The following is a 25,356-nucleotide window of genomic DNA, read 5'->3' on the forward strand; positions in this document are numbered from 1 at the left end:
TGGAAGAAGTACCTACGGCGTAACTAAAACGTAACATTAAGTATTATTGTTGGAGAAAAAAAAAATATAAGTATCATTTTAGGTAATGATTAAATATTTTTTCTGCCATTAATCTTTTGTTAATATGTCTTATGTTTATCTCAATATTCAAAATATAAGGATGATATACCGTAAAAAATCCCACACTCTAGGTAATTATATATATATATATATATATATATATATATATATATATATATATATATATTTTATAAACTTTAACTCTTTAGCGGCATAAAAATGAGATGAGATAAACCAATGGACACATCAGCAAACTTTCAAACTTGGCCTATATTGCCTTAAAGCCCTCATAAAAATAAAAATAAAAAAAGGAGAAAACATAAGAGGGAAAACCCGAGAGAAAGGAGAGAGAGAGAGGAGAAGAAAACTCGCCGAAGTTCGATCTCAACGCCATTTCAAGGTGAATCTTCGATAATTTTTCTTGCTCGAAAATCCAAGAGGAGAAATTAGGGTTTTTCTTGGATTTGGCGAAGTTGATGCTCGAATTAGCTTGAAGGTCTGTTGATTGGAGTTATGATATTGATTGAGTGAATTTTTTCTCTTGATTTAATATTCCTGGGTCCGAATTTGAAGCTGAGGGTTTTGGAATCTTGAGAAAATTGGGGGTTTCGACTTAGGGTTCAAATAAAAACTTTTCTTGAGCTGGGCTTCATTGTTCATCGATGGAATTGACTGTTGGTTTATTTTTATTTTTTTATTATTATTTTTTTTTTAATAATTTCGGCCAAAAATATTGTATAAATTGGGGCTTTCTTGTGAAGTTAGGGTTTATTTCTCTTGTATACGGTATTTTATTGATTACATTTGTTGATTGTTAGTTCGAATGTTAGGATGTCGGAAAATTGTTTTGAAGCAGATGATTTTATGTTGATTTCTGAGTTCTGTTTAGATTTTTAAGTTTGAGCATCTAAAAAGGGTTTTATTTGTGTTTTGAATCGGTAAAGATTGAGCTCGAATGTTGGGTTTACATTTCTGGTTTTTTGCATCATAATTTTTTTTAGTTGTTTGATTAATTGAATTTGGTGTAGTTTCGTGCACAGTTTTTGAAATTTCTCAAAGTAGTTACATATATAATTTATGATGATTTGACTCTAAAATAATAATAAAAATCCAGCCTTACACAAAGACAAAAACTAATTAACCAAGCAGTCACATTTTTTGTTATTTATTTATTTTAGGGCTAACCAGCGAACTGAATCTAGGGTTAGATCGATCAGCAAGGCGAGTCTGTTTTGACTCTCAGGTTCGCCTTTAATTAATTTAGATTCCCATGGACTGATTATTGTTGTTTGATTTCTGATGCGAAGCGGTATTTGAGCATTGACTTTGCCTTGGGGTCTCTGAGTCGATTGATCTTCGACTACATATAAATATATGGTTTCAGATTGAAATTTGGTTATATATCTTAAGCTTTGCCTCACACGTAAACCTAGGTTTTTTCACATGCTCTTATTATTGTTTATAATTAGGTTACCTCTACTTGAAATCTTGAATTTTTTTTTTTTTTTTCATTTTGTTTTCTTGAAAAACTGGTTTTTCATGGCAAGCTATCTGATTTTCTAGCATAAAATTTTTCAGATAAATTAAATAAGGAAATGTAAAAGCAAAACCAAAGTATGAAGTGTTTCAGATGACGAAAGAGCAAAATAAGCTTGTTATTATGTAACAGTACAACTTTGGTTTTTTCCTTCTTATTTTCTTCTTCTGCAACCACTATTCCTGTTTATGTGTGTGTGTTTTTTCTCCCTCTTAGAACTCTGTTATATCCAACCACCCACACAGAGTTTCATTGAAATTCCTTCCCAATATTTGATTCAAGGAACCTTTTGTCTAGATAAAAAAAAAAAATAAATAAATAAATAAAGAATCCACTCTGATATTTATGAGTGAGTTTGAGTTATTCTGTCCTTGTTTGAGTTGGGAATAAGATGATCGTAGAAAAAAGACTCAAGGTTGAAATGCTTCTGTCCTGACAAGTAGTAATCTTGGTATCAAAATGTTTGGGCATTGCTGTTTTTCTTGAATTGTACAAGCAGTGACACAATTTTCTGTGTATTCAATGTGGAGCATAGAAAAGTCAATTCATTGTCTGAAAAACCTGGAAGCTTTTGATTTCCTCTAAACAGCGTAATCAGAGATTCACTCATTCCCAATGGACAAAGGAACGCCACCTAGTCTCTTTGTTAATGATGGTTCGTTCATGGAAAGGTTCAGACAGCTGCAACAAGAAGACAAGAAGAAATCGGCTTCTGAATTGATCAGACCGGTCACAATTGAATCTGCAACTTTGACTCCCAACTCTACCGTTGGTAAAAACAGTTCTGCGACAAGGAAGACTACAACGGGCAGTTCGACTGGAAAGCTTGCCTTCAGCTTGAAGACAAAGTCCAAACTTGCGACTCCTGCCATTAAGTTGGGTGAAGACGAGGATGAAGACGAAGCAGATGATGGAAATGTTTCAGGCGATGGGCCAACAAAAAGGATCAAGTTAGAAAGGTCCGATGATCATCATCGATCATCAGGGAACTCGGATGTTGGTAATCACCGCGTACTTTACATTGTCTTTACTTGCTGATGCACTAACAATCTGAGGATGTTTAGTTGGTTCTTTCCTTCTTTAACTCTTAACTATTTCAGTTTTCTTTATTTCAAGATCATAGTTTTCATGATGTATATGAATTTAGGGGAATCGTCTTTGCATTTTTCATTGTACTAGTTAGGAAAAGGGTTTAAACTTAAAATAGGTGCCCAATCCTCCTATGGAAGATGAGTACATATAAAAAGGACTTTGGTATGAAATCCAACATGGTCCTAGGTTCGTTTACTTTTGGGTATTTGATATTAGGTTCGTTTTTGCTTTCACATTTACTTATTTGAAAAATAAAATAATGCCTCTCCACCAGATAGACATTCCCTGTTATTGGAAAATTCAATAAAGGAGCTATCTTCTCTACTCTTAAAGTGGCGTTGAAGAAAAGGGCTAGACGTTGTTAAATATTCTCTGTCTCATGAATGCAGCTTATACTTTAGTTCCTATCAACAAGGTGGAAAGAGGTGTTCATGAAAGATATGGAATATATGGCACGCCTTGCTACAAGAAAAAATTGCATTACCTCGTTCATGCTCTTGGTTTTAATCAGTTTTATAAGTGATATGCAGCACCACCACCATCCCCAACTGATCCTACAGTGAAGAAAGTTGCTGACAAACTAGCAAGTTTCGTGGCCAAAAATGGAAGGCAGTTTGAGGATGTTACACGTCAAAAGAATCCCGGGGACACTCCATTCCAGTAAGTAGCGTTTCTAGAAATTTTAGCTCAATGGAATCTGACTTATTATTTTGGGAGTCTTGCTCACTTACAACAATTCTCATGCTTGGATTCTATTATTTTTCTAGATTTCTATTCGACAAGGGTTGTTCAGATTACAAATACTATGAACATTGTCTCGCTGAAGAAGAAAAGGCTCTTTCGCGGACCAAGGATATCCAAACACCTCAAACTCAAAGTGCTTGGCCCTTCATTTCACATGTTATTTTCCTTTTTTTTTTTTTAATAATTAGTTCATTCTTAATGAAATTATGAGCTACTAATCGTTATAGGTGGGACCAGTACTTCTGCTCCTAGACCCACGTACGGAGATCAGAAACCTTCCCGACAGCATTCAAATTATCAGATCCCTGCCACTGCTTTGTACGAACCCACCGAGGATTTAAGTTCTTATCAATCAACATCATCTGGAAAAACTGGTAATGTTGCTCATTCTCAGCACTAACCCATGAAGTGATAATACTAAAAAACTTATTCATGCCTTGGGCTTATTCACGACTGTCATCATCTACTCTACTGCTTGATATGCTTGAATGTTATTTTCTTCTACACCTGTGAATAGGACAGTAATATCTTATCTGTTTGTGGCTTATTTGACTTTTAGGCTCCGATCCTATTGCGATGATGGAATTCTACATGAAGAAGGCTGCTAGAGAAGAAAAGATGAAACAGCCTAGACAGTCAAAAGACGAGATGCCTCCACCTGCCTCTCTTCAAGGTGCCAAGTACACTCTGATCGGTTTGTTGCTTGGTGGTATTAGTACCTAGTGAAACCATGTAGCTGTGTTTTTTTTGTCAATATTAACACTCTTTATTTTCTTCCGGGGTTGGTCCAAAGGTGGCGCTGGAAAGAGAGGTCACCACATGGGAGATTACATCCCACTGGAGGAGCTCGACAAGTTCATGTCCACTTGCAACGACGTGTCTGCCCAGAAAGCCGCCCAGGAGGCAATGGAGAGATCGAAAATCCAGGCCGATAATGTGGGTCACAAGCTTTTGTCCAAGATGGGTTGGAAAGAAGGTTCGATCTCCTTCGCTTTACACCTAAACAGAATCAAATAACTAGTTCTTCTAGTCTCTTTTTTTTATTGTTATTTTATTTAATAGTTTTGAGTGGATCAAATTATAGGTGAGGGTCTGGGGAGCTCCAGAAGTGGGATTGCAAACCCGATCGTGGCAGGTGATGTGAAGACGAACAATTTGGGGGTCGGTGCGAACAATCCTGGGGAGGTCCTTCCTGAGGATGACATTTACGAGCAATACAAGAAACGAATGATGCTTGGTTATCGTCATAGACCAAACCCTCTGGTAATGAGGCCTTTACTTTCCACTTCCTTTCCTTCACGGTTTTTGTCTCATAGAAGGCCATTTTCTTACCAGCTTACGATTCTAATTCTATTTTTTTTTCTTCTCTCTGCCAGAATAATCCGCGAAAGGCATATTACTGAGTGTGATGTTCAGAATCATCGTAGTGTTTTATTTTCTTTCCCATTGAGATATAGCTGTGATATTGTATTTGTGAGAGGAACAAAAATGCTGGAGTTTCTTTGGAGTGTGAACAAAAAAAAGTCTCTGACTTGTCTCCTTTTCTATCGGTTTGGTTGATATGTTTTTGTCTTCCTTGATAATATGTGCTATTAAAGCTGTAATTGGAAATTATAAAATTCCAGCTGTTTTCTTTTTAGGGTCTCAAAGTGCAAACTTATATATAGTCAGAGCAGCAAAACATTTTGTATCATGATCTCTTCGGAGATTCGGAGAATATGCACTATGCGATTTTGTCGAGAACGTAATCATGGACTTGATCTTTTTGGTGGGACGAGGCCGTTGCCACTTATTTCTACACGAGGACGGGGAGCGTTCCTCGGTGTAGACTTGATGTCTCCTCTCACCCTGCTCGGGGTTCTACTCGAGTTGTTTTCCTCGCGTTTGGTCCAAGACATGTCCACTTGGCAAAGCTCAACTGGAATTGACCAGTGTCTTGATGTCTTGCTGTTGGCTTTCTTGGGACTTCATCGTCTCTCCAATCAACTTTGTTGAGACATATCGTCCAGATCGGGACATGGATATGATAGTTAGGGTTAATGTGTATCGAGACTCTGCAAAGGAGGTCATGACTATGAGCCGTTCCCGCTAGGTGGCGACCTTTGTCGCATGCCTAGCGTTTGGATGCATGATATTGTGCCTTGTTGGTGGCAAGACAAACGGCCTCTTTTTCAAACGGCCTTATTTGTGAGGCCTCAATGTCATTGTAGCGTTTCTCGTGTGCAGTTTTGGGCATTGACTTTTCATCATCACGCCTTCTTTAAATTCAGTAATTTGGCGATGCGCTGATATGTCTCATCGACTTGTAATCTGGACGTCTAGTACCTGCTTTGAGACAAATGCTTGTTGGGCTTCAACCTCCACCAGACGTTGGGTTTCTCTTTCATCCACTTAACGTGTTTCGACATTGGTGGCTTCATTTACCTTTTTTTTTAGTCATTGAAAAAAACAGAGGAATCAAATATGTTTATAAAGATGTTAATGTTGGTATTACGATACTTGGAGGAATAGGTCATCCTTCTAGCGCCATATGTTGATGTTGGAAATTTGCTCAACCAAGACAACGGAATCGTTGGTAGAGCTTTTGATTCTGACAGTCTTCTCAAACCTCGTATAGTCAAAGAATCTTGCTTTGATCAAGGCATGTATCTCGCTCAAGGTAGAGATTTGGCTAGATTCTACGCTATAGCCTCTAATACCTTTTATAGAAAATATTGTGGTTCTCGTGTTTGTTGCAATATAAGAGGAAATAATTATCGTAATCCTAATATCATTATTAGAAATTTAGAAAGAGGATTCTTTTTTTAGTTGAACTGGCGTATTTTATATCCGATAATATGCTTAGCATCATTGTCTAGTCAAACATCTCAATCTTGACTTAATTGAGTATACTAACCTTGTTTAAGTCAAATTATCTATCTAAACGGTCCAAAACCGGCCAAAAAATCGGACCGGACCGTTCAAAACGGTCCAAAAAAACCCAAACCGGACTGGACCAAAAAACTGAAAAAATCGGACCGGACCAGACCGTTTGAATCGTGTAGACCGGACCGGACCGGACCGTTTTGAACCGTTTGGCCCGTTTTGAACCGTTTAGACCGGACCGTTTTGGACCGTTTTGAACCGTTTTACATAATTAAAATTAAAAAAAACCATTAATTTTCCACCAAAACAAAAAAATATAGTCATGTATGTGAGGGAAATACATGCACAAATGTCTAATTTGGCTAATTGGACATTATCAATTTATAGATATAATTTTTTTTTTTTTTTTTAAATAAACCGGTCCAGTCCAGTTTAACGGTTTTTTTTAAAAAAAAACCGGACCGGACCGTTTGAAGTGAGTAGACCGGACCGGGGAAAAAAAACCGTTTTAAACCGGACCGGCGGTCTAAAAATCACCGGTCCGGTCCGATTTACGGTTTTTACGGGTTTTTTTGCGCCGCCCTAGCTTGAGGTTATGATTGCAGTCTTATATTATATTATATCTATAAATTGTGGATATATATATATATATATATATATATATATATATATATATATATTAATATCTTACCCCTAATTATTTCCGACGCTATTTATTTTTTACTTTCATAAACTTCACTCAATATTATTAAATACCTATAAATTTATCTTATTAAATCAGTTGCGCCTAAAACATTTTTGAAAAAATATTTTATCTTGTCCTTTGAATAATAAAAAAAAAATTAGAAGTAGTCTATTTAAAAATCAAAGCGCAATATATCGAGATTTTGATAAAGTTAAATGTAAAAAATGTTCATTTCCATAATCTTACCCAATGTTCTAAATACCAACGATTCCCGATATATCCACGATATCAAGGAAAAATTGGAAGTTCGGTAAAAAAATTACTATAACAGCTTAAATATGGACTTATTTAAATTCATAAAACCACATAGGTTTATATGGACTGATTTCTTTAAATTTTTTAATTTCACAATAAGGTGAACTTTATTTGTTAGCTAAATAACTTCAAAGAGTTTTATTTTTTATTTTTATTTTTGCATTTCTTTGTTTCAAATTAAAATCAAGTGGTTCAAAATTCAAATAAATGTTATATATATTTATAGATATATATATATGTATATATTTATTTAAAATATAATTTTATATGTATCATTAAATTATATATACATAATATCTATTTTTATAGGATTTTTGTTGTTATATCCGTCGGTAGTCACCGATAGCATCTAAAGTCAGTATTGAAATTGTTATAAGATATCCGTCAATATATCCGTCGATACTCGATATATCGGTAAAATCAAAACTTCGGATCGATATCGGTATCGATATTTTAATTTTTTTTTTTTTTTTTTTGTCGTTTTGTCAAACTCTAAAACCGCGAAAAGCCCTTTTTAAGGTTTATCCATGTCCAAATCCTTCGTAGAAGCGCAAGTGGTTTCCTTTCCTCTCCGCCCAAAGATGCTCTGCTCCGTCCAACCCACGCGGTGGTCCCAATCCCACCTCCGCCGCCTGAGACCCCTCTCCTCCCTCTCCGGCGCCTCTCAGATCCTCACGGCCCGCAAGTCCCTCCTCTCCGGCGACACCACCGCCGTCAACCTCGCCGAGCAATGCCTCTCCCGCCTCCTCCGCGCCGAGCCCCAAATCCACTCCTTCCTCCACCACGACGCCTCCGCCGCCCTCCGCCAAGCCAGCCTCCTCGACCAGGCCATCGCCCGAGGCCTCGACCCCGGTCCCCTCGCCGGCGCCGTCGTCGCCGTCAAGGACAACATCTGCACCGCCGACATGCCTTCCACCGGCGGATCCCGCATTCTCGACGGATACCGACCGCCGTTCGACGCCACCGCAGTACGGCGCATCCGCGAGCTCGGCGGCGTTGTGATTGGGAAGACTAATCTTGACGAGTTTGGGATGGGAAGCACCACCGAGTCCTCTGCTTTTCAGGTTCAACATCTTAACCATCGCTTTTTGTTTTCTTTTTTTTTTATTCAGTGTCCGATTCTCCGAGCGTAAGTTCAAACATTGGATGATTTAGCATGTCATTCCATTATATTATGGCTTTTCATTTGAAGAGTTGAGAAATCGAGAGCCTTATAGTATCATTGTGTCTTGTTCTACATTTGACAAGAATGACAAATAATGTACTGCTTTACAACTACCAGGCTTTATATTGATACTGCTGTCACGATCCAGTATCATTGTGTCCTGTTCTACATTTCAAATTTCTGATTTTGAAACTCTTAAGAGTCACTAATAATGTACCAGGCCTAATATTAGCATTTTTGTCACGATCCAGTGTGCCCTTACTGTAAAATAAAATAACTGGTGTACGAAAATCTGTTTCACGTTGCTCTTAAATTGTTCACCAAATGAAAACTCTGTACACCAGATTGAAGACTAAGGGAAAACTGTACTATAAGAGGATGAAATCCCAATAATCCCCGACCAACTGTAGCATAGGCTGCCGATTATTCTCGTCCTCGAAAAAGGAGATTCAGTGGGGTGTTTTATTGAAGGGTCCATTAGGTAAATAGCCACATTTACAGTTTGACATTGCTAAATAGCCAACGTTTCGTAAATCTCAGGTAAATAGCCACTTTCATATATTTAAAGACCTAAATTTTAGGTAAATAGCCACTTACATTTATTAGGCCATGTCATCTTTATGACTATCTACCTAAGATTTACGAAACGTTGGCTATATAGCAATTTCAAAGGTTTAAGTTCGCTATTTACCTAATTTTTTGTTGCTTGAATGATGTTTAGGTGACGGCAAACCCGTGGGACGTGTCGCGGGTGCCGGGGGGGTCGTCGGGGGGGTCGGCGGCGGCGGTGTCGGCGCGGCAGTGCACGGTGGCCCTCGGGAGCGACACGGGCGGGAGCGTGCGGCAGCCGGCCTCCTTCTGCGGAGTGGTGGGACTGAAGCCGACGTACGGCCGCGTCTCGCGCTTCGGCCTCATGGCCTACGCCTCCTCCCTCGACGTCCTCGGCTGCTTCGCCACCTCCGTCGCCGACGCCGGAATCCTCCTCCACGCCATCTCCGGCCCCGACTCCCTCGACGCCACCACCTCCAAGCAAGTAATTCTTTCTTCTTTTTTCCTTTTTCTTTTCTGGGTCAATTTATATTTAATTTTTTTTATCGATCGTGACCTTTCCGGGGTTTTTATTTTTTATTTTTTATTTTTTATTTTTTATTTTTATATAGGAGGTCCCGGACTTTGCGTCTCAGTTTGGTTCTGTGGATTTGTCGGAGTCCAAGCCTCTGGAAGGGCTTAGGGTCGGCGTTATACGGGAAACTATGGAAGAAGGGGTTGATGCTGGAGTGGCGTCTGCGATACGCGGTGCTGCTCAACATCTCGAAGGACTCGGATGCATTGTATCAGAGGTCTCTCTTTTTTTCTTCTTTTTTTTTTTTCTTCTTCTGCTGTATCCGGTGAATTCATTTACTTTTTTTTGTGTTCTTTTGAATTTGAATATGAATTTGCAGGTTTCGCTGCCGTCTTTCTCCCTTGGGTTGCCGGCGTACTATATCATTGCCTCCTCAGAGTCGTCCTCTAATCTATCGCGTTACGATGGCGTCAGGTAATATCTTGTTGTGTAATTTGCATGAAATTTGACGTCTCTATTTGAAAGAAGAGATTTGTATTGTTAGGATGTTATACTGCTTAAACTTACTGCAAGAAGTACGAGATCTTAATTTTTATATGCCTTTACAAAATTTGTTCCAGCAACAAATGAAATCGAGCCAACAATGTGGTGTAAAATTGTTGATAGTTTCTTGGTTTTTATTAATGCTTATTATTTAAAAAAAAAAAAAATTGCACGATACATCCAGGTACGGAAACCAAGCTGATGCAGATGAGATAAAAGCTCTGTATGAGAATTCCCGAGCTAATGGGCTTGGTCATGAGGTACAGAGCTATTTGCGAAGAGCATTTTTTTTTTCTTCTTCTTCATGTCCCGGTTGTGAATGTTCTGAAACTGAAATAACTGTGTAAATGTATAGCTATTATACCTATACATTAGGAAATTCTAAAGAATTTTTTTACTTATTGTGACGTGTTGGCGAATGTGCAGGTCAAAATGAGGATTTTAATGGGAACCTATGCACTTTCTGCCGGATATTATGATGCATATTACAAGCGTGCCCAACAGGTAAGCCTCACAATGTGCCAAATCTTCACCAGATTCTTCAACCCATTTCAACACCGCAATTCTTAGCGTTACCGGCTTCTGTTCTTGCACTCGCACATTGATCTCAGAATCATACTGTTCTAATCATTTTGTGCCACCGTTGTTTTCAAGCGTTATTGCCGTGATTAAGCCAAATATGTACTCCGAGGTTTGTTGTTTTAAGAGAAAACTGATAATTGTTGTAGTGGTTCAGGTGAGGACAATAGTACGGAAAAGTTTCAAGACCGCTCTCGCTGAAAACGACATCTTGATTTCACCCGCCGCCCCATCCGCTGCTTACAAGATTGGTATGTCCCTTTGAAAAAATGTCATCGTTTTTTAGGTTATGTTATGCTGTGTTTTTTTTTTTTTTATTATTATTTACTTGCTCGGTTGTTGCGTTTACAGGTGAAAAGAAAAACGACCCGCTAGCTATGTATGCCGGCGATATAATGACGGTAAGCATTTGAAACCCATTCAAACGCCATTCATAAAGTACATTGACAACCTTAAACCTTTTTTTTTTCTTTCAAATTTTTCTTTTTCTAGGGCACTAGTCTTGATTATTTTTCATATAATTGGGAATTAAAGTAGGTTGGTTAGTGTTTGGTTTGAAATTGAACCACAATTTTAAAATTTTCAATGAAGTTAATTGGCAAAAATCAATTCTTTTTAATTAGGTGAAATAAAAACATATACTAAGAAGTCATCCAAGGCTAATCTTCTCTGATTGAAATATTATATTTGAATGATTTCTTTGAATATTCTGTTTAAATTTGTCTATTCAAGTTCAATCAACGTGTTTGATTTTTTTTTTTTTTTTTTTCCATTAATAGGTAAGTGTATTATTTTTAATGTATGCAGGTGAATGTAAACTTAGCAGGATTACCTGCATTGGTGTTGCCTTGTGGATTCGTAGAAGGCGGCTCTGCAGGCCTTCCCGTCGGTCTTCAAATGATCGGTGCAGCGTTTGATGAGGTATTTCACTTTATTGATAATTACCAAACAGCACTAACTTTCAGGGAACTTTGTCGACTTCTCATGCATTATAGATTTAGAAGAGAGAAAAAAAAAACACACACATACACGCAAATACACGTCCCCGATTGAGGCTTTGAATTAATCATTCTAAAAGTTATCGCCTTTGTTGATCTTATTCTCAGGGGAAATTACTAAAAGTGGGTCACATCTTCGAGCAGACTCTTAGGGATCACAGTTTTGTCCCTCCACTAGTAGCAAATGATTTTGTTTCAAGTTGAAACGGACGATCTTTTTGCATTTTCGAAGATGAAGAGCCCACATCCAGATTTTTTTCCTCGAGGAATTGCTTGTGTTATGGTAAATATTTAAGGGTAAAGCTATTCTTATGGTTGATGAAATTTTAGGAGTATCAGTATCCTCACGGTTAAGCCACCTCTGCTCTTAGCAATTTGTTGTATTACTCACAAAAGAGTTTTGCTTATTGTATTCAACTACTTGTGATTCATTAACAAGGATGTTCAAAATAAGATACATTTTTGTTGAAACTAGGCAGTTTACTCTTTCCGAGCTGTCCCTTCATTTTTCTCTGGAATTATTTGATACAGGAGCAAAATTAACACGCCTAAAGACTTGAACATATATTTTATTCAATTATTCTTTTATAACCAAATAAACTGGCCATTTTATAAATGGAACTTTACTGTACATTTCACCTTCAGTCGATATTCTTGTCTGCATATTCTCTCCATCAATGCGATTTTACATAAATGTATGTACGCACAAACTATTCAAATCAGCGGAGAAATATCTTGAACAAGATTTTCTCCAACAAGAAAGGGTTTGTTTCACTTGTAGCTCTTTGCATATGTTGTGAATTTCTCTAACCCGTTTCTGAGTAAGCCTTCGAGAAATGGTTGCAGAGCCTGAGTGCCGATCAAAGAAAATCAAGACCATCATAGAAAAGAAAGAGCACACATATAATTATCACTCGAATTCGAAAAAGAAAAAGAAAAAAAGAACACTTACTGATGCGACCGGAGACAAAATTTGAGGAACTTCATAAGAGACGGTCAGCTGAAAAAGCAGAATTTCGAATGAAAAAAGTGAGTGACTGTATAACCTTATTTCATGTTTCTGCTTTGTGCTATAAATTCTCATGCCTAGTACGAATCATCATCTCCATAAATCCATTGGAAATACAGACATGCCTTATCATGTAGACATGAAAAAAGAAACTAATATTTGACATTTATTTCATTTTATTTTTATTTTACTCACTTCTACTATGCACGATGAAGGACCCTTGGGATAAAACCGAACTACGCCTCTGCAATCCAACAATACATCAAGCATATCAGTCCCGATTCAAAAGCTATAGAAGAACACTAAATTTTTATTACAGGATCATAAAAATGAAATATATAAAAATAAGTCCCGTTATGTTCAAAATTCTGTGTTTCATAAGATCTATAACTTTAAGGCAAAATACTACCTGTTAGGAAGACCCTCCAAAGACCTCCAATGGATTTTCTGATTGCGAATGGGCTATATATACAAACAAGAAATGATAATTGAATAAAGATAAGATGAACTTTTATTTATAAATAAATGAATGCATGATGAATTTTCATTCAAGGATTTGTAATCGAATTGCCTGCATATTTCGAGCGAGCCACGAAAACTCAATGTCGCGACCGAAAGCTTTGTACTTGAGCGACCACCGCGATAGATCAGGCTTGTCTTTCAACACCTGCCAAACCAAATCGGAATTCATGGACTTTTGAATGAGTTCTATAAAACGGAATACGAATAATCTAAACGTTTATTGTTCTTCAAGAACTGTGTTAACAGACCTCAACAGAGGAAATAAATGGCATCCAGCGAGGAATTGCTTCTCTATCGGCGTAGCAGTCATACGCAACCGAAACCGGCACATCTGCTTCCTTTTTCACTCTGCAACCATTAAAAAAAAAAAAACCCTAATTTTTACTTTTCTGGGTTTTTCGCCGATCGGTACTGAAAAAGAGGGGGTTTAATTACGTGCAATCTTGCCACTCCATGACGACAGATCGTAACGAAGGTCTGCGCAGAGACAGGCATGGTTGTGGAACTCTGAAGAAATGCTTCGAGAGAGACACAGACGACGAGAGACTTGACGACGATGAAGAACTGTTCTTGACTCGCCGATTCCAAGTGGGCGATGAATATGATGAGAAGCTCAGCTGAATGGCGTTTCTGGATTTGTTTCGAGTTCTTCGGCAGAAATATGCCGAGCTTGTTGCACTGGCAATGGAAGAGGAAGAAGATGATGATGACATGAGTGTGGTTCGTTGTTTCGAAGAAGTTTGAAAAACAGAACAAAAAGGGTCAATGATTTTCCACAGCCACAAATAGATTTCTTCTTCTGTTCTCAACAATTAGAGGCATTTTTTTTCTTCCACTGCTTTATTATATAGTTCGTTAAGAAAGAAGAAGAAAGTTTGACCAATCAAATCCATTTTTCTTGTGGACCATGTTCATCTAGCCAACTAAGTCTAAAGACATTAAAAACAAAAAAAATAATTGACAAGAAATTTAATCATATATATCATAACACCTTAAAAAATTTTTTAAAAATGATATGTGTATATATACTTTGTGTTTAAAACTTTAAATGAAATGTTGAGTTTATACCATCTGTTTAACTAAAATGACGAAATTATACTTTAAAATATATAACAATGCCACAAATCTTTTTTTTATTAGTTTTTTATTGACGTTGACTATAATATTTATATAAAAACACTAATTATTTTTATTCATTTGCGCTATATGTGTAATTTATATAAAAACGAAAAAATAAACAACAGTCTCTGAATCGTGAAGAACACAGAAAGAGGCAAGAGGTAAAATCGATAGTTGATAATCATTAAAATTACAGATTCGAACAGAGAATTCAAGCTTCAAGGTTGCAATCCGAACACGGAATGAAGTCATCTCTTGGAAGATATGAATTTTATTATTTAATTTCGATTTAAAGCTATTTTTATTCCAAAATTGGGTATTTGGAAGTTAAGGTACTGATTTTGATTTGATTCGGTTTTTGTTATATAAAAGTTAACATCAATGAAATGGAGATTTGTAATACTATTATCTATTTCATGGTATAATTTCGTCATTTCAGTTAAACAGAAGACATGAAATCGACATTTTTGAAAATCAAAGGTTAAACTCGATATTTCACTAAAACAAATGGTATATATGTGTTATTTTCCATTTTTTTTGCATAATTATTTATAAATAATCAAGCAGTTTATTCACCTCACTTTTCTACTTGCCCTATTTCCCTCCTCGCCAATTTCACGCGCCCTAGCAATGCGCTCTGAGGACCACCATATGACACGTGAGGGAGTATCAGAGCCCGTTCTGTAGCCAAATTCTGAGTCGAGGATGTCTCGCCGCCACTGCTGCACATGCTCTGCTTTCGTCCTTGAGCGACCTCTACCCAATCCCCGAGCGCCATGTTGCACCTAATCGCGTCTCCCTTCCACGTCACCAGTTCTTTTGTCCCCATACCAGCACACCCTTCGTCAGAGATTCAGTCACGCTCTCCCTGGCTTCCACCAGACTGCTTCAACGAGTCTTGCACCTCCGCCGGTGTTTCATGAGAAAATTCGTTGATAAGAATTTTCCTCTCCAGCTCATCCGAGAAGTAACCGACGTTAACATAATCTTCTCTCCACTCCACCGCGAACTTGTGTTTCCCTCTTCATATTAGGAATTCCAGATACGTGTAACAATGCTGGAAAGTCGACTCGGCGTGGATCCAATCCCCATAAATGATAACCCCTGGCGAATGGTCAACATTTATTCTCGCATAATATTTTCGGTTGCAGTCGAGATCTTCTTGGCCCAGATACCCACATTTATAGCATAACTTCTCCAGCTTCTCATATTTCCCATATATCCACAGTGATAGCATTTCATCTCTGTAAAAAAAAATCTAGAAAAATCCATTTCCTCATGTCCATCAGGACCTTGAATATATCATGTCATTTCCTTCACGCCCTTCATAGCCAAGGAACTTCCCAAACATAGGGCCGAGCCCCTCGGTGCTGGCCTCGTTATGGTACTTAGGAGGGAGACCACGAAGACGAACCCAAATCGGCGTGAACGAGAAGTCTAGTTCCTCCACTGTTTTAATGTCCGGCCAATCAACTACCACCAGTTGAAGCCCCTTCATAATCCAAGGTCTCCTTCCCAAAATTCGGTTCACATCTTCCTGATTCTCGAATTGGAATTGCACAATTCCGAGCTTGATTTCCTTGACGAACCACCCCTTCTTGCAACGCCACACGTCAGAGAAGACCTCGAAAACACACTCCACCCCTATTTTCTATCATGATGCTCCTAGTAATGACTAGGTTTTTCGCCATGAGTGAGGTAGCTAACTCCATTTTTTCCTTCCAATCTTTCTCTCTACGGAGACTAATTTCCCTAGCACTCTCAAAACAAAACTCACACTCAGTGTTTCCCAAGCCCACCTTCCCTCGTGTATCCCAACCCAGAACCAGCTAACCACACAAAGCACACCCTTCCCAGAACCAGAAAAAACCGACGAACGTACCACCACAAAACTAAACCCACCAAGAAAAAACCCCAGGACCCAAAGCTTTTACTTTCTAGAGAGAAAACAATCTCACAAAACGACAAGGACTAGCCTCACAACTTGATTGGGATGTTACCGAAGTAGCTTTTTTTTTGTTGAAAGTCAATAAAAATTTATTTGCTTCATTGGTAGCTTGGAACAAATATCTTGCAGTAGTTTGGAGCAAGGATTGAAATGCCGTTACTGATATCGTACCGAAAATCAGATTTTGTTGGGTTACCGGGAGATACCCTTGGTTTACCGGGGTATACAGTGAAACTAAGGGTAAACCGTACTGGTGAACTTACCGTTACCGATGTGGTTTACCGGCAAATACCAGACTTACCGAATGGGTTTTCAGTGAACAAATATTTATAAAAAAAATTAATAATATATATATATACATATATATATATTTTAAAAAATATCATCACTCATAATATAATTAACGTTAGTATTTATTAATATATGATATATTATATTAGTTATTAATTATTATTACTAATAAGAAATAATATATATGAAAAGACCAATCACAAGAGGTAAGAAACATATATTTATATATATTTATAATAATTACTTATATATAATAGAATATAAAAAGTACATTAGGCATTAGGCTAGCTATAGACATCGTGCATGAATGAGGTAGCTAACTCTATTTTTTCCTTCCAATCTTTCTCTCCACAGAGACCACTTTCCCTAGCACTCTCAAAACAAAACTCACACTCAGTGTTTCCCAAGCCCACCTTCCCTCGTGTATCCCAACCCAGAACCAGCTAACCACACAAAGCACACCCTTCCCAGAACCAGAAAAAACCGACGAACGGACCACAACAAAACTAAACCCACCAAGAAAAAACCCCAGGACCCAAAGCTTTTACTTTCTAGAGAGAAAACAATCTCACAAAACGATAAGGACTAGCCTCACAACTTGATTGGGATGTTACCGAAGTAGCTTTTTTTGTTGAAAGTCAATAAACATCGTACATTAGACATTAGGCTAGCTATAGACATCGTGCATGTATTGGCTATTGAGTCTACTATCTAATATAATATTGTTATTATTATATGAGAGTATTTGTTTGTACTATGACTATTGATAAAAAATCAAGTCCAATCAGAAGTGGGTCATTTACAAACTCACTCTTCTCTCTCTCTCCCATTTCTTCTCTTCTTCTCTTCGTCTTTTTCCTATTACAAACTCTCTCTCTCTCTCTCTCTCTCTCTCTCTCTCTCTCTCTCTCTCTCTCTCTCTCCGCCTGTAAACCATACTACCATTGATATTGAAGCTTAATTTTTTTTTTTTGCGATTTCAAGCTTTAGTTGGGAGGCAGGAAGATTTCAACGTCGAGCTGCCGGAAAGTGGACAAACTCCGCGAGAAAAGACGGTTCGGCGTGAAGATCCTTCACTTGGGCGACGGGAAATCTTACCTTAATTTTTGGCGTAACTGAGCAAATGGTAGACGAAACTCGTTTTTATACCCCGATTTTTATAAAAAAATCAACTGAACCACGTCGGTTTTTGTGAACCGGGATTTGGGTCGCTTCCCGTCCGGTTCCCACCGGTTCTCACGGAAAACAACAGTTTTGTACTGAACCGTTCTGGGGACCCTCCGAATCCGTCCGGGAACCAGAGGGAACCCCGGGATTTCAAACCTTGATTTGGAGTAAACATTTCAAAAAGGTTTAACCTTATTTATACAAGAGTTTATCACGTAGCTAGTCCTTGTCCTTGCTCCGTTAACGCAAGAAAAAGTAAAAATATGAGAAAAATAAATATTAAAGGAAAAATAGGCGAAAAACTAAAATTTCACGTGAAGCCATGAAAAATACAAGGGAAAAACAAAACAGAAATTTTGGATGAATATATTTTCCACATAATTTTACTTTCCCACCTATTTTCCCTCAATCCAAACCACAAATGAAAAATAAGAGGATTCCATTTTCATCCTATGAGAAGACCTAAATGTGTGTGTATACAACTAGAAAAACAGAACGATAGGATCAAACTCACAGCACATAAAGATAGTAAAGAAAATCATAATTAAATCCATTAGAAAGCCACAGTGCAAAATCATTCATTTTTCAGAACCAATTTTTGTCAATACTACAAATAAGTGAAGTGGATGAATTTCCACTTATTTTCAAGTTGAAAGACATATACGCATCACTTTTATGTTTTATTTTTTTATTTTTTATTTTTTATTTTTTTTTTGGTGTTTCAAACTACCATGACATCGAGAGACACAGCTGAGTCGGGTTAAACCCCGGATCCGGCCAGACGGCGGCGAGAAGCATTCGAAACTGAGACGCGGCCGAGCTTGTCAGCCTCGTTCGTTACAATCCTTTCATTCAGTGGCATGTAGTGCCTCAACCACACACCCGTATAAACCTGGAATATCGTTCACATCAGACAATCACGAAAAAAAACACCACAATTCTCGAAAAGTACTGACGAGAAAAACCTATACCCAACTGTAAAAATGCTTTCTATTACCTGTTGGGGTCTCATTATCTTAGTGTCGGGGTCATCTAGAGACTCCCTCCAGTGAGCAAGGTAGCCAGCCATACGAGGGATTGCGAATAATACGGGGAAGAACTCTGTCGGAAATCCCATTGCCCTGTAATTAATTAACAGACAACATGAATTGACAAAAACATTGTTTCGAGTCAAAACAAAATGCAGGGTATTGAACGAACCTATAGATTAAACCAGAGTAGAAATCCACGTTCGGGTATAGCTTTCTCTTAACAAAATACTCGTCGGAGAGTGCAGCTTTCTCCAAAGCAACGGCGACCTACACAAACGATGATAAGATGTCTCTTACTATCTTTAATATCGCATACTCTCGATACTAAAGTAAGTCCCAATTTGAATGAAGAGTTAAAGCTTCACTAAAGACTCTTTACCTCAATTAGGGGGTCACGGCCAACAATCGAGAATACTTCCTCGGCCAGCTTTCTGATGACTTTTGCTCTCGGGTCGTAGTTTTTGTACACACGATGTCCAAAACCTGACATCTTTCTCTTCCTGTAGAACGGAACTGCGTAAGAATCTTGATTGGAAGTAATCATGACACGTCTCATACACAAGACATAAAAACTACATACCTGTTTTTCACACCCTCGATGAAATCGGGAATGTTCTCAACAGTACCAATCTCAGTCAACATCTTGAGCACAGCCTATATAAAAAGAGAGATTATGTTAATGGAAGAAATCTGAAGAAATTTTATTATATGCCACGGGTTAAGGGATTCCTAGCAGCTCAAGACTTCATATACCTCATTTGCCCCTCCATGTAGAGGACCGTACAACGCTCCAACAGCACCAGAAAGAGCAGTGTAAACATCAACTCCACTGCAAATATATATATAAAAAAAAAGGTAAATGTGTCGTGAAAATAATTTATAAGATACTCTTCTTCGTAAACTGAAAAGTTGGGGACCTCGACGCAAGATGCCGTGCAGCAGCAGTAGAGCAGTTCATTTCATGTTCGGCGTGAAGTATGAAGAGAATGTCTATAACTCTAGCGAGTCGAGGATTGGGTTGATACGTCCTATTGCCTCTGCAAGTTATGCAAAATAGTAATCGTATTTAGAAAGAAGAAAAAAAAAATGTTCCCTGAATTTTCATCTTTCGAAAAACTGGATGAAATTGCCCAACAGAGAAGGATCGTAGTGTTGTGGCGGCTCAATATCTCAAAAATCCATATCAAACTTAAAAGTGCAACAAAATCGAGTATAACATACAGTGAATCAAGCATGTACAGAAAGTTCTCTGCATAAGAAAGATTGCTTGAAGGCAGAACCGCAGGTCTTCCTGCCAATCTCAGATACGCAGCTGCAGCGATTGTTGGCGCCTGAAAATGAGATGCGAATTATAAATTATTATCAGATTCAAATTAGCATATACTGTAGAATTAATAAAAGAAATGCTGATTCTAGCTATATAAGAAAAGAAAGCAACCTTGCCGAGAATACGTGCTATTTGTTTGTCTCTGACTTGTTTAGAGCGATATAGATCTTGTCCCTACACGAAAAAAAAGAAGGAAAAAAAAACATAATCAACTTGTAGAGTTCGAAATTCTATTACCACGAGGGTCCAGGGGAAAAAAAGAGAAGAAGAAAAAGTTGCAGTTTTTAACTTACTCTCAATGCGGGATTGGCATCGGGATGAAAGACCGAAAGAGCACTCATTGCGCTGACGAGAACGCCCATCGGATGAGCATCGTGAGGCATTGCATGGATAATATCCTGCCATGCGAAGGAAAAGGAAACACAGAGCGCCGAAAATGAAAAATAATAACATGAAAGCCACGCACGCAGAAAATGACTATGCGCATTGACGAGATTTTTCTCATTAACTCAATCGCAATTTTGAGGCCATTTCAATGATAACAAATCTTCCACAGCACAAGGAAACCTCTAATGACGAACTCACCAAGACTCCCTGAGGCACAGCAGAGTGTTGAGAAATAGCGAATTCCCAATCGGCCAACTGACTCTCCGATGGCAAATTCCCATACACTGAAAAATGGGAAAAACAAAAAGAAATCAATCCAAATTCAAAATTCATATACCATAAGCTTCACGGAATAGTACACCATTGCTTCTAAATTCACACACAAAGATCTTCATCAAGGAAAATTATAAACGACCCACACAACAAGCCATACAAAAGAAATACAAATGATACACACTCAAGAGATTTTATGACTCGAGGGTTTAATTGATTAAAAAGAGAGACATACTCAAGAGATAAGCGACTTCCACGAAAGTACTGCTCTCTGCCAATTCCTCGATCGGAAAGCCTCTGTACCGGAGAATTCCTTCATCGCCGTCGATGTAACAGATCGAAGACCTCACCGGAGCTGTGTTCAGATACCCCGGATCGTAAAGCTTCAATCCCTTATCATTCCTTCCCGTCGTAATCTGCAATAATTAAAAAAAAAAATTAAAACAATCATAACTGATTAATCTCCGGTGGCGAAATCGAGATAACCTTCTTGAGATCGGTGGCCTTGATGGTTCCATCTTCGGAAACATCGATTTGGTACTTCTTTCCGGTTCGTTCGTCAACGACGGTGATGGTGCCCTTGAGATTTCCCGGCGGAGGGACGAAGGTCTGAGCGGACACGCAATTGCGGTGGAGCGTCGTCGGAGAGGCGGAGAGGTCGCCGGGATCGACGGCGGTGAGGTGAGCCGTCAGCACCGCCAGGCGGTTTCGCGAGCTCGCCGGCAATTCAACAATTCTCGTCATTTTTTTTTTCCTTTTTTGTGTCTGTTTTGTTTGTTCAAAGCTTGAAGCTTTTTCGGAAACGGGATCGATAAAATAAGCCTGGCTTTGTCTCGAAATGATGGATTATGAGCTTTTACGTAACTTACAATCTATATATACACATAGTCAAAGTAATCTTGATTAGTTGTGATAATTTTTAATCTTGCTTGCAAAATTCGGATAATGTTCCTCTGTTTAATAGAGAAAAGTCACATCGAGTAGGTAATGGTGATCTCGGGAAGCTCAATATTTATAAAATATGACGTAATTATTAGTTCGTTATTATTTATTTTCATTATCCCCAATTTTTTTTTTTTATCTGCCTGTTGTCCATTTCCAACTTTCAAGACAATTCACTCACGCAATTTAATTTGGTCGCTGCTTGATATATAATATTTTGCAAATGAATAAATAAACATTACATTGTTGAGCAAAAGCACAAAAAGAATAGAAAATACAAATTTTTATTTTTTTTGTAAATTTTGGTATCAGTGAGAGATGTAGTATTTTATGTGGAGGGGCTTTTGGCGGCATAGACGATAAAATTAACACTAATGTCGTCACTTAGAAACCATTTTCCTGTCAACGGGTTGTATGCAAATCCAGCCATCTCTTTCACCTACAGATATAAAAATAATAATTACAATTACAATGATATAAAAACATTTTATGAGTTATGTAAATAATGACTTACAGACACAGAAGCTCGTTGCAAGATTAGGACAAGCTCTTCAGGGGTTAGAAAGCGAGTCCACTCATGCGTACCTTTAGGAAGCTGTATAATTGTATTCAGGAAAACATAAATAAAAAAGCTACCCAAACGGAGAGTTATTACCTTTTAATATACAAGTATTGAAAAATTTGACAATTCAACCCTTCTAACCCCAGGTGGTGAGTGGTGTGACTTCTAAATTTTATCAGGTTCCAACTATTTTTCTAGTTCTGTGTTTGATTCTGTTAGTTTATAATGCTCAAGAGAAATGGAAGAGCCATGATTTGATAAACAAATTTGATTATAAAAATCATATAATTTTGGCAAAAAGTGTAAAAAAAAAAAAAAATTGAATTTTGCTCTTAGCTTAGCTTCGCCCTTTGCCCAAGAGAATCATGTTTCTCAAATATTATAACAAAAAAAAAACTTATCTACTTGCGCATTGGGCAAAGTGTCATAACAAGGTCCTATATTTAGAGTTCAAGTTTGAGTAGAATGATCTCCAGAGGAAAAGAAGAATACCCAATGGAGGATATACTCTGCGGCCACGATCGCGGTAGCGTATGCTCTCATTGATCTGTTGATCGTTGAAATCATGATCGCACCGTTTGGAACGCTTAACGCCGACAGAGACTTGCAGAACTCCGCCGGATTCGCTACGTGCTCGATAACCTTTTTAGAGTAGTCAGAATTCAGTTCACATTACAGATCAGATTATAACTATGTGTGATGTCTAAGTTAGTGATCATACCTCTAAGGAAATCACAGCGTCAAAATTCCTTTGTTCTTCAACCAGCTTTTCTGTCATGGTCGTAAAACAAGTTTATAAAAAATCATGTTTAGACCAAGCACTCTACACATAAAAATTTAAAATATATCACATACAATATGAGAGACCCATTTTGTCCTCCCTGCTTATTTTATTTTAATAACCAAAAAAAAAACTAATTTATAAACTACCTTAATTAAACTGGTATAGATTAGCAATACCATTTTTTTATTATACCTTTTTAGCCTTTTAATAATATTAAAAAATTGAGATTCCGAATAATGCAAAGCAAAAACTTCAACGCTACTAATTTCTTTCAAATGATTTTCAAATGACAATCCTTTCTCCCATATCTAGAGTTTTAAACCGCGTACTTTAAACTACAAATAACACGAACGAGTTTGTCACGTACCAGCGGTTGTGCAACAGTAGTCTATATTTGAAGTCAATGGATCGCGTTGCTGTTCATAGAAGTAATAACAACGCATTAGCAGAACTCTTTGAAAACAGAAAATTCAATCAATTATTCACAGGAGTATCACATAAGAAACAGAAAAGTATTAATATAAGTGAAACTACCAGAAACTTGATAAGAATAATGCCAGAATTGACAGTGATAATGTTGAGCAAGACATTGCTTAAACCCCTTTATCTCACTCACTCAGACAACAATAATTTAACTACTCTTTTTTTTTTTTTTAAATCTAAGAAGCAGAATGTTTAATCCTGAATATCATACCATAAGCGTATGTGAGAGGACATACTAAGTGTATATTGCAATAAAGCACTTCATATGACTAACAAGAAGCAAAATCAAATCAAAAGTGGCTTCTAAAAGATGCTTAGAAATCAGCAAAAACATTAACATTAAGGTCTGAGCTTGATGATATACTATATACATACGGCATGAAGACGAGCAATTGTGATATTTTTCTCGACAGCATCAACTCCTGTTACAGTAGCTCCCATACGCGCTAAAGGCTGAGGTTTCAGAAAACAAACAAAACAAAACAAAAAAAAAAACAAACAAAAAAAAACAAAAAATTGGTTCACATGCTTTTGGGGAATCAGAGGATGATAAATTCTGAAGCACCCGAGATTAATTAATGAAAACTACTCAGAAGATTAGACTAATACCTCCGAAAGAATCCCACCGCCGCAACCGACATCAACAAATTTGAGGCCTTCGAAAGGCTTTGCAGAGTATGGATCCCTCCTAAAGCAACACAATAAAGACCCAGATAAACAAACTTCGATTTCCATTAATGCAATTTCATGTATGAATTCACCATCAAACAACATCTCTAATCAACCAGAAACTCTAATTTGTCACAACAAATGAAACCTAAAAGTAAAAGTGTGACTCTAATCCTGAATCAAATTGTATCATATACTTATATTCGGACTCCTGATCAACTAAGTGCCAAGCCAAAAACGAAAAAGTTACATTCTTTACAAACTACATTAACTTTGTCCTAAACAAAACCCATCACACACAGTAAAAAGCATAAAAAATAATCCAAGCCTACATCAAATAACCCTAAGAAATCCCCCCAAGTCTACAACAAGATAGAAAAAAAAAAAAAAAAAAACATTGGAAGAGATTTTAAGCGCGTTTCCACTTTAACAACGATCTCAATTCATTTACCCAAAATGTCGACAAAGAGTTGATCGAACGAAAGCAAGTCTCGTCGGGTTCATCGCATGCAATGGCTTGAACGGTCCTTCAGAATCCCACCTAATTCAACCACGTGACGTACACAAAATTAAAATCTTTTACATTCATATAAAATGCAGTCAATAGTATCTAAAATACAAAGCTTGTTCACCAGGTTTCGGCGATGGCTGCGAATTTCTCGAGCTCTCGGCGATTCAAAGACGACAAAGGCGAAGAATCACCGCGCGAATTAGAGCTCGGAAGCTTCGGAGTAGCAGAAGAAGGAGGTTCGGGAAGAGATGGCGATTCAGAGAAGAAACGTCCAATCACCGATTCGCTAGGATTCGCAAAACGAGTATCGAGAATCCCGCGGCGGTTCGCGGCGGCGCGGAGATATCGGAGGTGACTTTGGAGCTTGGGAAGTGAAGCCATGGCCGTCGGAAAGAGTCGGAGAACGAAATTGCTTCTGAGCAATGTCGGTTTCACAGTTCAAATTTCATCCACAAGGTAAGCACATTTCGGGAATCTTTGTCAGCTTAGATACGAAAAAATTGACGAATAGAAAAAACCTGAATCGAATCCGAAACCCTAAATAAACGACCCTTCTTCACTCGATCGACGCAGATGAACAAAGAAGATGGCTGAGAAGAGTTGCCGACGTGGCAGCAAACAGGTCGTGGACGCCGCGTGGAGCGAGAAAGGTCACCAACGTGGCGGTTAAAAAATCAAACATTGC

The 25,356-nt window shown here is 37.8% G+C and overlaps 5 protein-coding genes across 10 annotated transcripts; 2 read left to right on the forward strand and 3 right to left on the reverse strand.

The window, feature by feature from the left end:
* Positions 1-355: 355 nt before the first annotated feature.
* LOC149407066 (SWAP (Suppressor-of-White-APricot)/surp domain-containing protein / D111/G-patch domain-containing protein) lies at positions 356-5,072 on the forward strand. Of its 5 annotated transcripts, none has more exons than XM_089610768.1 (9): positions 356-460; positions 2,133-2,597; positions 3,220-3,349; positions 3,457-3,566; positions 3,661-3,807; positions 3,993-4,106; positions 4,227-4,409; positions 4,518-4,696; positions 4,810-5,072. In XM_089610768.1, the coding sequence occupies exons 2-9, from the start codon at positions 2,213-2,215 to the stop codon at positions 4,834-4,836; spliced, it is 1,275 nt and encodes a 424-aa protein (XP_089466894.1). In that variant the 5' UTR covers positions 356-460; positions 2,133-2,212; the 3' UTR covers positions 4,837-5,072. The 5 variants fall into 5 exon arrangements, with proteins under 5 accessions (XP_089466894.1, XP_089466900.1, XP_089466887.1 ...); XM_089610774.1 differs by having other exon boundaries at positions 2,166-2,597; XM_089610761.1 differs by having other exon boundaries at positions 2,187-2,597.
* A 2,758-nt stretch (positions 5,073-7,830) lies between these two features.
* Positions 7,831-12,099, forward strand: LOC149407067 (Amidase family protein). The gene is made up of 10 exons (XM_089610791.1): positions 7,831-8,362; positions 9,185-9,496; positions 9,624-9,803; positions 9,906-10,000; positions 10,254-10,329; positions 10,496-10,573; positions 10,806-10,899; positions 11,000-11,049; positions 11,456-11,569; positions 11,755-12,099. The coding sequence occupies exons 1-10, from the start codon at positions 7,880-7,882 to the stop codon at positions 11,848-11,850; spliced, it is 1,578 nt and encodes a 525-aa protein (XP_089466917.1). The 5' UTR covers positions 7,831-7,879; the 3' UTR covers positions 11,851-12,099.
* Positions 12,100-12,199: 100 nt separating this feature from the next.
* On the reverse strand, positions 12,200-14,008 carry LOC149407068 (uncharacterized). Its single transcript, XM_089610825.1, has 7 exons — positions 13,613-14,008; positions 13,426-13,525; positions 13,227-13,322; positions 13,065-13,117; positions 12,851-12,899; positions 12,599-12,646; positions 12,200-12,495 (listed from the first exon to the last, which is right to left on the reverse strand). The coding sequence occupies exons 1-7, from the start codon at positions 13,888-13,890 to the stop codon at positions 12,418-12,420; spliced, it is 702 nt and encodes a 233-aa protein (XP_089466951.1). The 5' UTR covers positions 13,891-14,008; the 3' UTR covers positions 12,200-12,417.
* A 4,220-nt stretch (positions 14,009-18,228) lies between these two features.
* Positions 18,229-21,637, reverse strand: LOC149407069 (citrate synthase, glyoxysomal). The gene is made up of 13 exons (XM_089610797.1): positions 21,207-21,637; positions 20,956-21,136; positions 20,646-20,731; positions 20,354-20,458; positions 20,172-20,234; positions 19,955-20,064; positions 19,651-19,770; positions 19,487-19,562; positions 19,314-19,387; positions 19,113-19,233; positions 18,903-19,000; positions 18,700-18,823; positions 18,229-18,594 (listed from the first exon to the last, which is right to left on the reverse strand). The coding sequence occupies exons 1-13, from the start codon at positions 21,462-21,464 to the stop codon at positions 18,463-18,465; spliced, it is 1,548 nt and encodes a 515-aa protein (XP_089466923.1). The 5' UTR covers positions 21,465-21,637; the 3' UTR covers positions 18,229-18,462.
* A 207-nt stretch (positions 21,638-21,844) lies between these two features.
* On the reverse strand, positions 21,845-25,356 carry COQ3 (coenzyme Q 3). 2 transcript variants are annotated; one of them, XM_089610813.1, is made up of 10 exons: positions 25,190-25,356; positions 24,793-25,086; positions 24,612-24,701; positions 24,101-24,179; positions 23,867-23,944; positions 23,376-23,424; positions 22,946-22,995; positions 22,717-22,866; positions 22,177-22,257; positions 21,845-22,101 (listed from the first exon to the last, which is right to left on the reverse strand). In XM_089610813.1, the coding sequence occupies exons 2-10, from the start codon at positions 25,050-25,052 to the stop codon at positions 21,991-21,993; spliced, it is 948 nt and encodes a 315-aa protein (XP_089466939.1). In that variant the 5' UTR covers positions 25,053-25,086; positions 25,190-25,356; the 3' UTR covers positions 21,845-21,990. The 2 variants fall into 2 exon arrangements, with proteins under 2 accessions (XP_089466939.1, XP_089466932.1); XM_089610806.1 differs by having other exon boundaries at positions 24,793-25,356.

This window comes from Urtica dioica, chromosome 1, assembly GCF_054948205.1.
Source record: "Urtica dioica subsp. dioica isolate 48M chromosome 1, U.dioica_male_clone48M_v1_H2, whole genome shotgun sequence".
In the NCBI taxonomy this organism is placed as follows: Eukaryota; Viridiplantae; Streptophyta; class Magnoliopsida; order Rosales; family Urticaceae; genus Urtica; species Urtica dioica.

Bases quoted from the DNA above. Each gene is read 5' to 3' on its own strand.
- LOC149407068 (XM_089610825.1), bottom strand. From the start codon at position 13,890: ATGTCATCATCATCTTCTTCCTCTTCCATTGCCAGTGCAACAAGCTCG. The intron at 13,323-13,425 runs GTCTGTTAACAC...TTGGTTTGGCAG, and splicing joins CATTTATTTCCTCTGTTGAG to GTGTTGAAAGACAAGCCTGA. The intron at 12,647-12,850 runs GTGAGTAAAATA...CTGCTTTTTCAG, and splicing joins CTTCATCGTGCATAGTAGAA to CTGACCGTCTCTTATGAAGT.
- LOC149407067 (XM_089610791.1), top strand. From the start codon at position 7,880: ATGCTCTGCTCCGTCCAACCCACGCGGTGGTCCCAATCCCACCTCCGC. The intron at 10,330-10,495 runs GTACAGAGCTAT...GCGAATGTGCAG, and splicing joins CTAATGGGCTTGGTCATGAG to GTCAAAATGAGGATTTTAAT. The intron at 11,050-11,455 runs GTAAGCATTTGA...TAATGTATGCAG, and splicing joins ATGCCGGCGATATAATGACG to GTGAATGTAAACTTAGCAGG.
- COQ3 (XM_089610813.1), bottom strand. From the start codon at position 25,052: ATGGCTTCACTTCCCAAGCTCCAAAGTCACCTCCGATATCTCCGCGCC. The intron at 24,180-24,611 runs GTAAATGAATTG...GTGTTGCTTTAG, and splicing joins ACTCTTTGTCGACATTTTGG to GAGGGATCCATACTCTGCAA. The intron at 22,258-22,716 runs GTATTCTTCTTT...ACAATTATACAG, and splicing joins CAGAGTATATCCTCCATTGG to CTTCCTAAAGGTACGCATGA.
- LOC149407066 (XM_089610768.1), top strand. From the start codon at position 2,213: ATGGACAAAGGAACGCCACCTAGTCTCTTTGTTAATGATGGTTCGTTC. The intron at 4,410-4,517 runs GTTCGATCTCCT...ATCAAATTATAG, and splicing joins CAAGATGGGTTGGAAAGAAG to GTGAGGGTCTGGGGAGCTCC. The intron at 4,697-4,809 runs GTAATGAGGCCT...TCTCTCTGCCAG, and splicing joins GTCATAGACCAAACCCTCTG to AATAATCCGCGAAAGGCATA.
- LOC149407069 (XM_089610797.1), bottom strand. From the start codon at position 21,464: ATGACGAGAATTGTTGAATTGCCGGCGAGCTCGCGAAACCGCCTGGCG. The intron at 21,137-21,206 runs GTTATCTCGATT...TAATTATTGCAG, and splicing joins AGGCCACCGATCTCAAGAAG to ATTACGACGGGAAGGAATGA. The intron at 20,235-20,353 runs GTAAGTTAAAAA...TTTTTCGTGTAG, and splicing joins ATGCCAATCCCGCATTGAGA to GGACAAGATCTATATCGCTC.